The 15,732-nt window shown below is 39.7% G+C and overlaps 2 protein-coding genes across 2 annotated transcripts; one reads left to right on the top strand and one right to left on the bottom strand.

Annotated features, from left to right (window-relative positions):
• Positions 1–1,709: 1,709 nt before the first annotated feature.
• Positions 1,710–5,422, top strand: Tas2r42 (taste 2 receptor member 42). Its single transcript, XM_050123225.1, has one exon. The coding sequence runs from the start codon at positions 2,297–2,299 to the stop codon at positions 3,236–3,238; it is 942 nt and encodes a 313-aa protein (XP_049979182.1). The 5' UTR covers positions 1,710–2,296; the 3' UTR covers positions 3,239–5,422.
• Positions 5,423–13,387: 7,965 nt separating this feature from the next.
• Smim10l1 (small integral membrane protein 10 like 1) lies at positions 13,388–15,502 on the bottom strand. Its single transcript, XM_050123231.1, has one exon. It carries the CDS (start codon positions 15,305–15,307, stop codon positions 15,104–15,106), a length of 204 nt encoding a protein of 67 aa, XP_049979188.1. The 5' UTR covers positions 15,308–15,502; the 3' UTR covers positions 13,388–15,103.
• Positions 15,503–15,732: the final 230 nt, after the last annotated feature.

Consider the following 15,732-nt stretch of genomic DNA (forward strand, 5'->3'; position numbering starts at 1 on the left):
TGGGCCATGAAAATAGCATATGTGCTAATGTTAAGACAATTAATCGTGATTTCTCATAAGTCCCTGAGTACACTTGAGTATGTCTTATTCTTTCCCTGAGTGCTTTTGCAATTTTAATAAACCACCAAATGTATTTCATACTGGTTCTGAAATTCTCTTCTCTATCAGTCACTGATCCTGGGACTGTCTAAGTGGAGAGACCAGAAGGCAAAAGGAACTCCTGAAATATCAGGAAGTGACAGTGTGTGTGTGTGTGTGTGTGTGTGTGTGTGTGTGTGTGGCAGAGCATCTGTCTCCTCACCCCTGACAATACCATGAGATATTGATTACTTTCCTCATCATAGTAACTGCCCTTGGTAACTCTCAAACCCTAGCCTCTTAGTTTCATGTGATGACTTATTAGTGTTTTCATCTCTTGGTATTCCTTGGGATCCTTGGAGATCACTTTTAGTGATACCAAGTACAAGTGATCCCTCAGTTCCCTGATACAAATTCCTTTTCTGGAAGGCAGTCACAGATACCCAAGAGCCTATTCTAGATTCCATACAGATGGTTACAGAGATGTGAATTCATATACCAGACCTCACCATCCTCTACCTTTTTTTCTTACTTCTTTCCTTTTTTTTTTATCCTAAAGATGCTCACTCTTTCATGATTCCCTGGAATAAGAAAATGTCATGGATTCAGATACATAAGAAATCTTTGCACCATGGTGGTGCGGGAGAATTGTCTATATTCTGTCAATTATGTTTTAAATAAACGCTGATTGGCCAGTAGCCAAGTAAGAAGTATAGACAGAACAACCAGGAAGTAGAGGTGGGTCAATGAGAACAGGAGAATTCTAGGAAGGGGGAAGCCAATTCCTCCCCAGTCCTGTCCAGACACTGAAGGAGGAAGATGTGACCTGCCTTGCTGAAAAAGGTTCTCGAGCTATGTGGCTAACATATACTAGAATAATGGGCTTATATAAGCTATAAGAGCTAATACAAAGCTTGAGCTAATGGGCCAGTTAGTTTATAACCTAATGTAGACTCTCTGTGTGATTTTCTTTGGGGCTAAATGGCTGTGGGATCTGGTGGGAAAACAGAGACCAGGCAGGACAGAAACCCTAACAAGCAGGCCCTCATGTTACACCATGGATGGTTCTGTCACTAATCTCCCCTCCCCCCCACCATGTGTCACTAAATTTCCTTGATTCCTCCTCTCAGAGGCCGTCATCACTATAAGTCCCCTCTGTTTCTAGGTGTGAATCTGGCTCAAGCTATCATTATCCTTTGAAAAGTGGAACTACCATTTTTTTATTTTCATTTAATTTTGCTCTACTACACCTCCCCACCTTGTGTGCTATTCTTTTTTACTTTTACAATTCTCACCCCAAACAATTTTCTAGCTGTCATTTAAGGCTAAACCTATACTGTCATACCTCAGGCCAACACAAACACAACACATAAAGTGGTAAAGAGCAAAATCTGGGAGACTATTTAACTGTGAACTCCACTCAGAAATACCTGAGAAACATCTTGTTAATTCTTCAAAAATTCTAAGTATTTCCAAGATCCAAATGTCATGTCTTTACTCCTCTAGAAGGATGTTTTCAGATTGTAGTTACTTTTATCTACTTTTATATAATACATTTTAAAGTTCTTTCTTCCTGTTTTTATTCTATGTTTCTTAATGCTTTGATTTTTAAAATTGCTTTTGTACGGCCAAACACATATCAAAGAGAAAATATAACACATGTTTATGAAATCCATAACTAAATTATTTAAAACTTGTTTTAGTGCTTTGAATAATAACAAAGATATCTAGCTTCAGAGAGTGTAACATTCCAGGTGAGAAGGAAAGCATTATACAAATCAATGGAATAAAAATCTGATTCAAATTTGTATTTTAATATATTTGACTTGAACATTTCAAACATGATTTCAGGGGAAATTTAAGGCTACATCAGTGATTATGTGGGCATAGAAACTGTTTGGATCAAAATTTAATGATTCTTTTAAAAAATTTTTAATAGAATTATGAAAACTGTATTCATAAACAGACATTTACAGATCAAGTTTGGGATTAAAGTTAAATAAGACAAAATACCCATAATCTAGAAGTTCCTCAAGTATGTGTGAAACTATCCAAATGAAGGAGATTCTGATCAGAGCTGAGATTACAACAAAAGGAAAGAAGATCAATATGGGAAAATAGGATATTCTGTAGAAGTTTGACTAAGAACTGATCAGCAAGGCAATGTGGTAGAAGTGTGGATCTTTTTCCTGTAAGATTACTTACCTGTTTGGATCAGATGTTTATGATATTGATGACAGCAGGATTCATCACTGGAATGCTGGGGAATGTGTTAATTGGACTGGTAAGCTGCTATGACTGGGTCAAGAACCACAAAGTCACCTTCATCAACTTCATCCTGATCTGTTTGGCAGTTTCCAGAATGAGCTCCCTGCTCGTGGTATTTGTTGATGCAGTTATATGGGAACTAGCTCCTCATGTCTATGATTCTTCCAGTCTAGCAAAATGCTCTGATATATTATGGATCATGACTGACCAACTGTCTATATGGTTTGCCACCTGCCTCAGCATCTTCTACTTCCTCAAAATTGCCCATTTCTCCCATCCTCTTTTCCTCTGGTTGAAGTGGAGAATGAGAAGCATGATTGTTGTTTTTCTTGCATTTTCTTTGTTCTTGCTGATTTTTTATTTTCTACTGCTTGGAACACTTCCTATTTTCATGGAGATTTACATGATGGCTAAAAGCAATCAGACTCTATTTTCAGATACACATAAAACCATTGCTGTCAAAAACCTAATTGTTTTTCACTTGACATACTTGATGCCATTTCTTGTGTCCCTAGTATCATTGCTCCTTTTATTTTTGTCCTTGGTGAAGCACTCCAGAAACTGCCACCTCATTTCCACCAGCTCTGAAGATTCTAGAACCAAGGTCCACAAGAAGGCAATGAAAATGCTGTTGTCTTTCCTCATTCTCTTTGTAATTCACATTTTTTTCGTGCAGCTGACACGTTGGTTATTTATGTATTGTCCAATGAATAGCTCAGTTAAGTTGGTTATGTTAACATTAAATATCTTTCCTTTAAGTCACTCATATATTCTGATCCTGGGAAATAGCAAGCTTCGGCAGACAGCAGTGAGGGCCCTTCAACATCTTAAAAGCCAGCTGCAAGAGTTGATCCTCTCCTTTCATAGATTCTCCAGAGTCTTTGCTAAGTGACTAAGCTAATGGGGAGCCTCAGAAGGTCACTGTTCTTCTGCTGGGTTCTAAATACTACTGAACATTCACAAACAGTTCTTTAAACACACTACCTTTTCTGACAGTTTGCACATAGTCAGGCTATAAAGCAGAAACCTATCTTTTTTGTTTCCATCATTGGTAATCAAAACTAGTAGTCTCAAACATTTTAAACATTTTAACTATTTAAAGGAATCAAATAGTTAATTTTACAGGCAAAAGAAATGTAATAACCATTAAGAAGGAAGGTTTGTTGATGTAGGATTCCCCTCTGTATGTTGTGATTACCATCAATGAATAAAGAAACTTCTTTGGACCTATAGCAGGGCAGAACTTAGGCAGGGAAAACTAAACTGAATGCTAGAAGAAAGAAGATAGAGTCAGGGAGAAGCCATGTAGCCCTGACAGAGACAGACACCAGAACATTAGTCGGTAAGCCACAACCTTGTGGTGATACATAGATTACTAGAAATGTGTTAAATTAATATGTAAGAGTTAGCCAATAAGAAGCTAGAGATAATTGGCCAAGAAGTGATTTAATTAATACAGTTTCTGTTGATGTGGGAGTGTCATATATCAATCTGTTGATTTCATTGGTTAAGTTATAATAAACCAACTGCTTGGCCTCAGCTTAGAACATAGATGGGAGGAGTAAACAGAATAGAATTCTGGGCGGAAGAGGAAGTGAGGTCAGACTCTGCTCTGCTGGAGCAGAGACACCATGCTCAGCTCTCCCAGGCAGATGCACGCAATGAAGCTCCTCCAATCCCGAATGGATGTAGGCTAGAATCTTCCCGGTAAGCGCACCTTGGGGTGCTTACACACATCATTAGAAATGGGCTAGTCCAGGTGCGAGAATTAGCCTGTAAGTGTTAGAGTTCATGGGCCAAGCAGTTCTTAAATGAACACAGTTTGTGTGTTGTTATTTCGGGCATGAGCTAGCCAAGTGGCCGGGGTGTTGGGGACGCAGCCCCGCCGCTCCTTATTTCAACATTCTGTGTGGTTATTTCAGGAGTCTGGGCAGCCAGGAAATGAACAGGCAGCCTCTTTACAACTAATTGGTTCTCCAACATGGTTGACTATATCCATCTAAAACCTGAGAAAGCTTGGAAAGGAACTCTAGACACTAAAAAACAAAGTTTAGCCACATCCTTCCAATCCCCCAATGGGCTTTGCTTGCTGGAAACATGCTGTGGCTCCTTTAAGAGATGTCTTCCTGATTCAGCAGGGTTTCAAATGGCAGTAGATTGTGGCTCTTTCTAGAGGCTGAACACCTGAATTGCATTTGTAGGCATGGGTGCTTATGTGCCCACTTGGGGTCAGGAGCAAAGTAGCTGAGACCATGCTCACAGCTCAGCGCTCCCTGCCTTGGGCAGGCAGTGGAATCAAGTCTGCTAGGCATGTACAGGGAGGTGAGCATGGCAGATTCCTGACACCAGACACTGAAATACTCCCAGACTGTACATTGTGCTGCATGGCAGATTTAGATATTGCTCAGATAAAAAGGATTTATGTGCTGCATACTCCTTCTCAGAGTTAAAACTGGTGAGCACAGATCCTACCTGGAAGTCCCAGAACTGGTGGTAATGGTACATTCACCATTTTAAAAAGCAGACAGAGGTGGAGCCAGCACCCAGGGCCATTGTGACCAAGCTGCTTAGCATTTTAAGAGCTCTCTAGGACAGAAAAGGATCACTAGATACACAATAAATAGAAATTCAGATGAAAAAGACCTCTGAATGGATCACAGTGTTGGATAAATCTACATAGGCTTGGGATAGAAAAAGAAAGAGTATAGAGAGTCATAAAAGGAAGTAAATGGTTTAGAAAAACCCAAAGTCTTTAAAGAGATAGACAGTCACAGATTAAAGCAGTAAAAGTAATAAAATAAATATTAAACATAAAGTAAAAAATTAATAAGCCAAATAAATATGGAAAATACACAGAGTCTGGATTATGTGTATTATTGTGCTTTTTTGAATTTTTTGACTATGAAGGAGCTAAGTAACCAACTTATATACTTTAGAGGTATTTCGTCATTGAAATATGGATCTAAGGATATGTTGCTTTGGTAAAGAGGTTCTTCTTTTGTTTCCACAGAGGATGAGAACCTGTGTAATCCTTCCAGATTAATGTGGTTTGATGGACTAAGACTCCAGAAAGGTTACCGTAAACACCTCCAAAAATTACTTCACCCAACAAAAATCAGGAAGCAGTTTGGATAGAACTATGCCCAAATTCCCTAAATGATTGTTTATAAATGTTTGTTTACATTTAAAGGTGGATATGCTATAGAGATTTGCATTGGTAGGATCGTGGTTTATTAATATAAATTTAAGGTCAATTTTGTTATACTGTGTCTATGTATATTTCTGCTCTTGATTAAGGTATTATGTTTGTACAGCTCATTTAAAAATGTAATATATAATTAAGAAATACAGGTTAATAGATAATCATCTATAACAGTCAAGCTTCTAGTCCTGTTAGTTAGGTTTTTCTAGATACATAGAGATATATTTCTGTTAGATAGGTATTCTTCAAATTTTTCAGAGACATTCAGAATATGGCATTTAAAATTTTAATAGTTTAAGACTTCTCATGACAGTGAGACACATATGCTCTGGCAGCACCAATTACTTAAAGAGGAAGATGGGCATCGAAGAGGCTCCTTATGGAGTTTGTTAACCATTTGGGCAGGAAACTGCTTTTGCCTGGACTTCTTGATGAATTGGACATGCAGGACCCACAAAGAAATGACTGGTGAACTTGCCTAATGGTGAGATGATCCTTTGGGTTTCCTGTTTCATGAAAGATTCTGCCAGACATTCTGCAGGACACAGAAAAAAGCAACTGATGTATTTTGCCATTGAAAGGCAGAACAGATCTTTAAATTTCCTGCTTCATGGAAAACTCTGCTGGATACTATGTGCCTGTTGGCTGAAGATTGGATGCCCCAACAACACAGAAGAATTTTGGATGACTGTTAGGGCAATGAGATGTCTCTGTCATTTCTAGAGTTTTGAAAGTTGCTTATAATGCATTTCCTGTTAATTGAGGTAATATTATATCCTTCTGGAGTCTTTGATGGAGTTGAAGAATACGTAGTTATAGTTTTTCTTAGTTATCATTAAAGGTAAAGTAGATATAAATATTGTAACTGAGAATGAAAACATATTTGTGCATACATTTTATTGCAATCTGATTACCAGAGTTCTGAGCACAAGTCACAGTTATTAGATGAAGGAAGAAGATGAGGAGGGCAAAGTTTATAGTAAATGGCAAATTTAATGGGGAGTGTGGATGTGTAGATATATTTGTAATGCTGTAATATTACATTGTATTATACAATGTAATATTATATTGTAAGTGTAGATATGATAGATGTAAATTCCAAATAAGAGAGTGGGGAAAATTTGCTATAACATTTTCATTGTGGTGGTGGGAATTATAACATTATACAACTACTAGACATTACATACAATATACTAGGGATTGCATTTGTTTAGTCTATATAGTCATAATGTAAAATAAGAAGCTACAATGATGATATGTACTTGCTGGTTTGGCTTGGAGGAGTTATAAGTAGTTATTGTTAAAAATATTCACATTTTCTACCCAACTATATCTGAGCTGTGTGGTTCTTCTACATATAGATGGTAAGAATGATGTTGACAATGGCTTTCATGATAACAGAGCACATATTTATTAGTAATCTCTATTTGATAAAGCAAAACATGTAATTTCAGTCATTATATTTTAGTTATCTTGCCTTGGAAAATAAAATGTGCAAATTCAGCCTCAGATATTGACCTTGTTTTTATTTTAAAGAATTTATTTTATATTTATTTTATTTAGTGTTTAGTGTTACTGAAATTCGGTAATTAAGAGAAGCTAATGAAGTAAACTTGTGAGCAACTTTTGATTCTAATGAAATGGTTTTTCGGGGGAATGAGCTAACGAATAGCTAGGAATAACCCATACTTAAGAAACAAACTTTAGAAGCTGGGCAATGGTGGCACACACCTTTAATAACAGCACTCAGGGAGGCAGAGACAGGCAGATCCCTCTGAGTTCAAAGTCATCCTGGTCTACAGAGTGAGTTCTGGGACAGCCAGAGCTACACAGAGAAATCCTGCCTTGGAAAAACAAAAACCAAACAAAAAAAGAAACAAACTTTAGGAGAAAGAAGTATAAAGACTGGGGTTTTGTTCTTGACAGTAGAAGAATGGCAAAGTATCAGTAAATGAATCCCAGGCCATAGCTAGGTTATTTAGTGACTGGTTTGTAATCCACATTTGAATGGCAAGTGACTCAAGTTCTGTGCCTCCACCATCTCCATCTGCCACTTTCCTGCCAGCCTCAGCAGCATGAGATCCTCTGCCAGCACATTGTTTCAAGTGGGTCACATGCCACTTTTTAGGTGGTTTCTGCTGGCAAAACCTCACTAGACCTTTTCTTAAAAATGGTTGTTCACATTATGCAAAGTCCTCCCAAATGTCTCATTTTAGATACTCAAAAGAAAAATTATATGAAATTCTGTTAAATGCATTTGAGAAACAAACAGGCAATCATTTTTGACTCCTGGTACACCAAATCTCATTTAGAGCTTTTCTAATTGTCTTGTGTGTGTTTGCTATAACAAAATTAATATATTCTCTGAGACTGATACGATGTCCAGTCATTCTCATTCTAACCCTGTACTATATACTTCCTGTCACTGAAGAGCCTGCCTTTCTATGTTAGGCCTGCTCTACCTTACATTTGCTGTGAGGAAGAGACAGTGAAGGGTATTTTCCTCCATTTTAATTTTGTTTCCTCCTTTTCTGTGATAAAATATTCTGACAGAACAACTTAAAGGAGACAGAATTTATCTTAGTTCACAGTTCAAGGCACAGTCCATTATGGTAGGAAAAATCACTATCAGGAGTTTGAAGTAGGGGATCACATCAGACCTAAATTCAATTGTTGTTCAGCTTCTTTCTTCCATGCACACAGTCCAGGATCTTCAGTCCAGGCAATGATCCCACCCACAATTAAGGTACTTATTCCAACATCAATTAATATCATCAAGATAAGTCCCACAGCCATACGCAGAGGCCCATCTCCTAGGTGAGAGTAGATCTGTCAAACTGGCAATTAACACTAACCATCACATCCTTTGAGAATTGTGAAGAACAACTGTAGCCCTCGGGTTTGAAAATGAAAGGGGTATGCTATTCGAAGTGAAACAGGAATCTACAGAGAAACACAAGTGGAGTATTTGTAGTCGACAGTGATAAAGTTGGGGAAACACACTTTACATGTGGGAGATGAATGTGACACTTAAAAGTTTGTTTTTGGTCCCTGGCATAGCTCTTTGTGTTAGGATTAGCTCTTAAAAATTTAAGACCTCTTAAAAAGGCTTTAGTTTGGTGTCTCTCAAAGGAAAAGTTGCTAAGGTCAGCATATTAGAACAATAACAAGAATTGGGCACATTTCTTTACTCATGAACATCTTCCTATTGATGGAACATCAGAGTGTCATGGGGTTGGGAACACTTGCCACTGGGCTTTGTTGGCCATTGAGACCATTGGGAGACTTAAAGATGTGTGTGAAGTGGTGAGAGAAACAGAAAAAGGCAAACATGAAGTTCACTGGAGCATCACACACACACACACACACACACACACACACACACACACACACGATTTAAAAGGCTGTGCAATTCAAACAGAAAAATGAGATGTGTTAGTGAAAAGAGGTGATAAGATCATTCACAGATAAAGTTCTTTGTTTTAATTTTTTTAAACTTCCCATCATGTTTTGTATTAATTAGGTCAGAGTGGATTTCCATAAGTACTTTCTCATTATTCCTTGGATTGGTGCCAGCATGGTGGACTAAATCCATGTAAAACCTAAGAGGGCTTGAAAAAGAATTCTAGAAAAAATAATATAGAGTTTAACACAGCTTCTTGCTGTTTGCTGGCAGCTTGCCGCAGCTCCATTAAGAGGTTTTTCTGATGCTGCCATAGCAGAAAACAAAAAAAAGCTACGTGGCTTTAAAATGTGGCTTACTGCACCATGATGCCAGGATGAACTCTGGCTATGTAGCATTTGAATGGCATTTGTGGGCTTGGGTGTTTGTGTGTCCACTTGGGGTCGGGTGGAAAGTAGCTGAGACCATGCCTACGGCCCAGCGCTCTCCGCCTGGGTAGGTGGTAGGATCAGGTCTACTGGGCATGCACAAGCAGGGGAGCATGTTGGATTCCTGCCACCATACACAGAGATATTTCCAGGCCACACAGTGTGCTGCATGGCGGATTTAGCTATTACTCCAATAAAAAGGGTTCATTTGCTGCATGCTCAATCTCAAAATTAAAGTGTTGAGTGTGGCTCCTACCAAACCTGGCAGTAATGGTATGTTCACCATTTTAAAAGTGGAGAGAGGCAGAGCCAGCATTCAGAGCAGCTGCAACCAAGCTGCTTACCATTTTAAAAGGTCTTCAAGACAGTAAAGAATTACAGATAATGCAGTAAGGACAGATTCAGACATAAAAGATCTCCAAATGGGTCACAGTGTTGCATAAATGTATGTAGGCTTGGGAATGAGAAAAAAAAAGAGTACAGAGAATTGGAAAAGAAGTAAATTGTTTTTTTAAAAAAGTTTTTAAAGAGACAAAGTACAGACAGTCATAGATTAAAAGGAGTAAAGAAAAATAAGCTACGTAAAGATGAACTATACACAGAGTCTGAATTATGTATATTATTGTGTTTTTTTGAATTTTTTGACTGTGAAGGAGCTAAGTACAGGGAAACATTTCATTGTATGGGCTGTTAAGCTAAACAAGCATGTATATTATAAAGGTATCATGACTTCCAAATTTGGGTCTAAGGATATGTTTCCTTGGAAAAGAGGTTCTTCTCTTGTTTCCACAGAAGATAAAAACCTGTGGATTGCTTCCAGACCAATATGGTTTCATGGATCAAGACCTCCTGAAAGGTTGCCTTGAACACCCCTCAAAAAATTACTTTGCCCAATAAACAGCAGGAAGAAGTTTGGACAGACTGTGCTCATATTCACAAATATTATTTGTAATTTTTTTTACATTTAAAGAGGGATATGATATAGATATGAATAATTTGCATTGGTATGGATCTTGGTTTATTGATACAAATATAAGATTTTGTTTTGTGTATAATTCTGTTCTTGATTAAGGTATTGTTACTGTGTAGCTCATTTAAAAATGTAACATATAATTAAGAAATATAGGTTAATAATCATTTATAAAAGTCAAGCTTGTAGTCATGTTATTTAGATGTATAGAGATATATTTCAGTTAGATTGGTATTCTTCAAATCTTTCAGAGACCTTCAGAATATGGCATTTCAAATGTTTTAATAACTTAGGATTTTTCATGATAATGAGACACATTTGCTCCTGGCAGCACCAAACTACTTCAAGAAGGAAGACAGGCATCGACAAAGCTCCTTATGAAGTTGGTTAGCCATTTGGGTAGGAAACTGCTTTTGCCTGGGCTGCTTGATGAACTGGACATGCAGGACCCACAGAGAAATGACTGCTGAACTTGCCTGAAGGTGAGATAATCTTTCAGAGTTCCTGCTTCATGAAAGAATCTGTGAGACATTCTGCAGGATAGAAAAAAAAAAGTGACTGGCAAATTGCCAATATAGGCAGAACTGTCTTTGAAATTTCCTGCTTTGTGGAAAAGTCTGCTGGATGCTATGGGCCTGTAGGCTGAAGATGGATGCCCCCAAAATACAAAAGAACTTTGGGTGACTGTCTAGGTAGTAAGATGTCTCTGCCATTGCTAGAGTTTCGGAAGTTGCTTGCAATGTACTTCCTGTTTACTTAAGTAATATTATATCCTTCTGGAGTCTTTGATGGAGTTGAAGAATTTATAGTTATAGTTTTCCTTAGTTATGATAAAAGATAAAGTATATATAAATACTGTAATTGTAATTTTTGCTTGATATCTGCTTCATTATATGTAATTTTTCTATTTTAAAGTCAAAACCTTCCTTTTTATTTAAACAAAAAAGGGGAGGTGATGTGGGAGTCCCTCTGTGTGCTGTGATTATCATTAATGTAAAAAGAAACTACCTTGGCCTGTTAATAGGGCAGAACTTAGATGGTCAGAGAAAACTGGACTGAATGCTGGGAGAAGGAAGGCAGAGATGAGAAGCCATGGAGCTGCCACCGCCAGAGACAGACGTGCTGAGACTTTGCTGATAGACCATGACCTCATGCTGATACACAGATTAATGGAGATGGGTTAAATTAATATGTAATATTAGCCAACAAGAAGCTAGAGCTAATTGGCCAAGCAGTGACTTAATTACTACAGTGAGGAAGTGTAGGTGAGGAAGAGGAAGTGAGCCCAGACTCGGTAGCTCTCCTCTCTGGGGCAGACGCGATGAAGCTCTGACCCAGGATGGACGTAGGCTAGAATCTTCCTGGTAAGTGCACCTTGGGGTGCTAGACACATTATTAGAAATGGGCTAGTCCAGGTGTGAGTTAGCTAAGAAGAGGCTAGATATAATGGGCCAAGCAGTGTTTAAAAGAATACAGTTTGTGTGTTGTTATTTCTGGTGTAAAGCTAGCTGTGCGGGAGCCGGGCAAGATGAAAAGCAGGCCCGCAGCTCCCACAGCAGAATGGCGCCCAGACGTGGGGACAACTGAATCTAGTGAAAGTCTGAGAAAGCTTGGGAAAGAATAAAGCATGTTTTCTTGGTAGCAACAATTTCTCTGGTCTACTCTGCTTGCTAGAGGCAAGCAAGCGCTCTCATCTAAGAGAGGCTTCCTGACTCAGCTTTAGCTGCAAAACCCTGCAGCTCATTAAGAGGTCCTGCCATGAAACACTTAAATGGTATTGAAAAGCTGACTGCATGCTTGTTTGTTTTCAGCCGTAGCAGGAAAATGTTGTGCTGTTTTAAAATGCCGGCTTTCTGGGCCATCCTTCCAGGGCAAACTCTGACTGTTTGAGGCAGGAGGGCCGACTACAGAGAGAGGACTTGAGTGTTGTCTATGGACATAATGCTGCAACTTACTTGCTGGCTAGTCCATCTCTCCAGCTCCGTCACTTTTCTTTAGGTATATGGATGACCCAACAGCCATGTATATATGGGTAACATGAATTGGACTCTAGATTTAAAGAAAAAAGGATAAAAGGAGGATATTAAGTAGGGAGATGTGCAGGAGGCAGCTAGTGGTTAAACACAGTATAATTCTTCAGGCATTGTTAAAGACAGTGACTTTCAACATCCTAGAACTTTCCCAGTAGGCTAGGGTGGCTGGTTAGAGAGCCCCAGGGATCTTTAGCACTGTGGCTGCAAGCATACTACCAAGCCTGGCTTACTTATGAATGCTCTGGGGGGATCAAACTTATATCTTCAAGCTTTTACAGAATGTACTGTACTGACTGAACTATGTTTCCAGATCTTTCTCTCTGTGGTCACTGTTTCTGTCCTATTACAGTTGGATTTATCTGATATTTTTAAAACATCTGGAATATTTCTTTATCAATTAAAAACTGATAATTTTTCCCTTCAAAGCACCCATTTAGACTAAAATTTTAACAAAGGAACCTTAGTCAAACAGCCTTGGGACTCATCTGGCAAGATTAAATGCTTATTGGCACATGTCAGGGGGATCAGTCTTGGCTATACAGCAAATTCCCAAGCAACCCTGTCAAAACAAAACAAAACGAAACAAAATAAGAAAAAGCACAAACAAAATACTACAACAAAAGAAAAATAAAACCTTTGGGTTCTTAAGCTTTTCTAGAATTAAACTAATGAGGAGACACTGGATTTCCTTCTGAAATACTGTTCTTAATCACTGGACCCTTTAGCTTTTGTTTCTGTGGTACAGACTTTTCAACACGTGGCCCAGGTTGTTTTTGAACACATGATGCTACAACTCAACCTTAGTACTGGGATAACAGCTGTGTACTACTATGTCTGGCTCTCACTGGATCCTTTCAGTTATCTTTGAACATCATGAGATTTTCCTAGAAGAGCCTAGAAACTAGCAATTTGCTCACAAAGACGGCAGAGGGTTTTCAAAACAGCATGCGTTATAGTAACATGTGCTCCTAGGGAGGAAATAACCGTGACAGTTCCACTTCCATGTCAAGTCTGTAGCAGCATATATTCATCTTACATGAGTTTAGAACAAATACAATTACATTTATATGTAAGGAAAATCACAAGTAGAAATGAAAATGATTTCCAAGCGAGAGTAGGTAGAATGTTTCTGTATTCATATATATTATCAAGCAGGAACAGTGTTCTGTATGATTTAGTTTCAATCCCATGATCTTTGTGCATCATTTAAACTGTAGCAGACATAATTACCTGGGGAACTATTTTAAATTAGACTTTAAGAAAATCATATTCATGATTAAATATGAATCACATAACAGTGTTAGATTAGTAACAAAAATGAACAAACCGTTGCTTTTCCTCTATTTCAATTTCTTTTCTTCAGAAATAACGATTTTAACTCTTAGATGTTTCTGCATTGATTTTTCTAATCATAGTTTATGCTTCCTTTTATATATCTGATCTTTTTTTGTAGAGTTGGGGACCAAACATAGAGCTTTGGGCATGCTAGGCAACACTCTACAACTGAACCAAATCTCTAGTCCTCTCTCTGTAACAGCTCCTGATGGACTTCCCATCAACACACAGCCTTTCCCTCTTCAAGCTACCCAATGTTACATTATCATTTCTTGTGAACCAAGTACTTATATTACAGGTACAGTATTAGTCACATGAGGTATGACAGTATAACTTTTGACTATTTTATTTCTCATGGGGTTTATAAATATAAGTACTAACTCACCCCAGACTTGGAAAAAATCTCTAGCATACATTCACACATACACCAGGCATTTGCTCTTTTTTGGACGTTCAGTACACTCCATCCTTGGGCATTTCCTGTTTAATTTCATCTGGTTACCCCCTCCATTTTAGCAGTTAGAAAGTTCCTGGCTGTCCACAATGCACAAGACGTCCTAATCATTCACAACAGATCATATATATTACCCTCCCACTCCACAAGGACAGCACCATTTCATTTACATTCTTGTCCTTCCACGTGTCAACTGTATTTTCGCAAGGTTTGTAACTTCTGTATTTTACTCTGTAACCGAAATTAAGAATTCCCTTTAAAGAAGAAAGCCATGTTTGGTCCATTTGCATTACTATCAGTTTGCATTACTGGCAGAGAATAGTCCTTTCTTTTTGCTTCGACTGGACTTTTTTTTTGGCTCTAATGTCTCTTTGACAGGGACATCTTCTCACACTCCCACCATTTGTTCAAAATCCCGCTGTCATATTTGGCAATGGGGACAAGCTTTCCTGTAGTCTGGCTCTGATCCAGTTTCAATGTATCCTCTTGTGTGAGGAAGCGACATATACTTTTCAGGTCACATTCATGGTATATCAGGCCTCTGATTCAATGACAATCCAATATTCTCAGAATATAAATTGGATGTAAATCTGTGTTCTTGAAAACCTTTTTGTCCCCCCCTTTCTCACAATGCAATCTGTGAATGCCAATATTCGCCAGGGATTTACTGAAGCGTATTCCTTAGGTACGTCCTTGGGCCTTAGTTTCTCTGCTTCTGGAACGTCTTTGCTCTTAACAGACCGGGCGAGCTTTCAAAAAGCACCTCCAAACCCCAGGCAGGGGAGGCAGGGGAGGCAGGGAGCAGGTCGCGCGCGAGCGCGCTCTCGCGAGTCTGCCCGTTCTTCACGCGCGCCCCGGCGGCGCGGCGGGCGGGGCGGCCTGGGCGGAGGCCATCTTGCGGGTCCCCGGAGGCCGGCCAGGCAGGCGCGGCTCTAAATGTGTACCTGCAGGCGGATGTTGAGGATCACCGAGCCGGCGATGTAGAAGTACGGGAAGTTCGTGCGCAGCTGCCAGGCCAGCTCGAAGAAGGCGAGCAGGGTCCGGGAGAGCCCCTTGCAGAAGGCACAGTACGGGGTGGCGGCCGCGGGGCCCAGGGCCGTGAGCGCCAGGGCGGACGGGACGTCGGCGGGGGCCATGGTGCTGTCCCACTCGGCCGAGGGGCTCCGCAGCTCCGCGCGGTCCCGAGCAGGGTCGGGCCGTGGCCCGGACGACGTGGCCACCCGTTCCCCGCTACCCTGGCAGCGGCTTCCGCGCCCTCCGCGCCCTCCGGCCGCTCCCTCCCTAGTGGCGCGGGGCGGCGTGGGCTCCGCCCCTTCCTGTCAGCTTCCCGTGGAAGGTCCGCTGCAGGCGGTTATGTAACTTGTAGGGACGGCTGCGCAGAGATCGCTGTCGCTTTGAAGGACAGAGCTCAGTGAGCTGACGCAATTCAGCCAACAGTACACATTTTTTTTTTTTTTTTGCAAGGATCAAAGGTGGATTAAAATGAGTTCGTCTGCTCCGTGATCCTGTAGCATTCACTCTACCGTACACAAGCTGATACAGGCAGTCTGCATTTGTAGCA

The sequence above is a fragment of the Alexandromys fortis genome, unplaced genomic scaffold (assembly GCF_014885135.2).
Source record: "Alexandromys fortis isolate MF-2015 unplaced genomic scaffold, M_Fortis_MF-2015_v1.1 scaffold_223, whole genome shotgun sequence".
Lineage (NCBI taxonomy): Eukaryota > Metazoa > Chordata > Mammalia > Rodentia > Cricetidae > Alexandromys > Alexandromys fortis.

Bases quoted from the DNA above. Each gene is read 5' to 3' on its own strand.
- Smim10l1 (XM_050123231.1), bottom strand. From the start codon at position 15,307: ATGGCCCCCGCCGACGTCCCGTCCGCCCTGGCGCTCACGGCCCTGGGC.
- Tas2r42 (XM_050123225.1), top strand. From the start codon at position 2,297: ATGTTTATGATATTGATGACAGCAGGATTCATCACTGGAATGCTGGGG.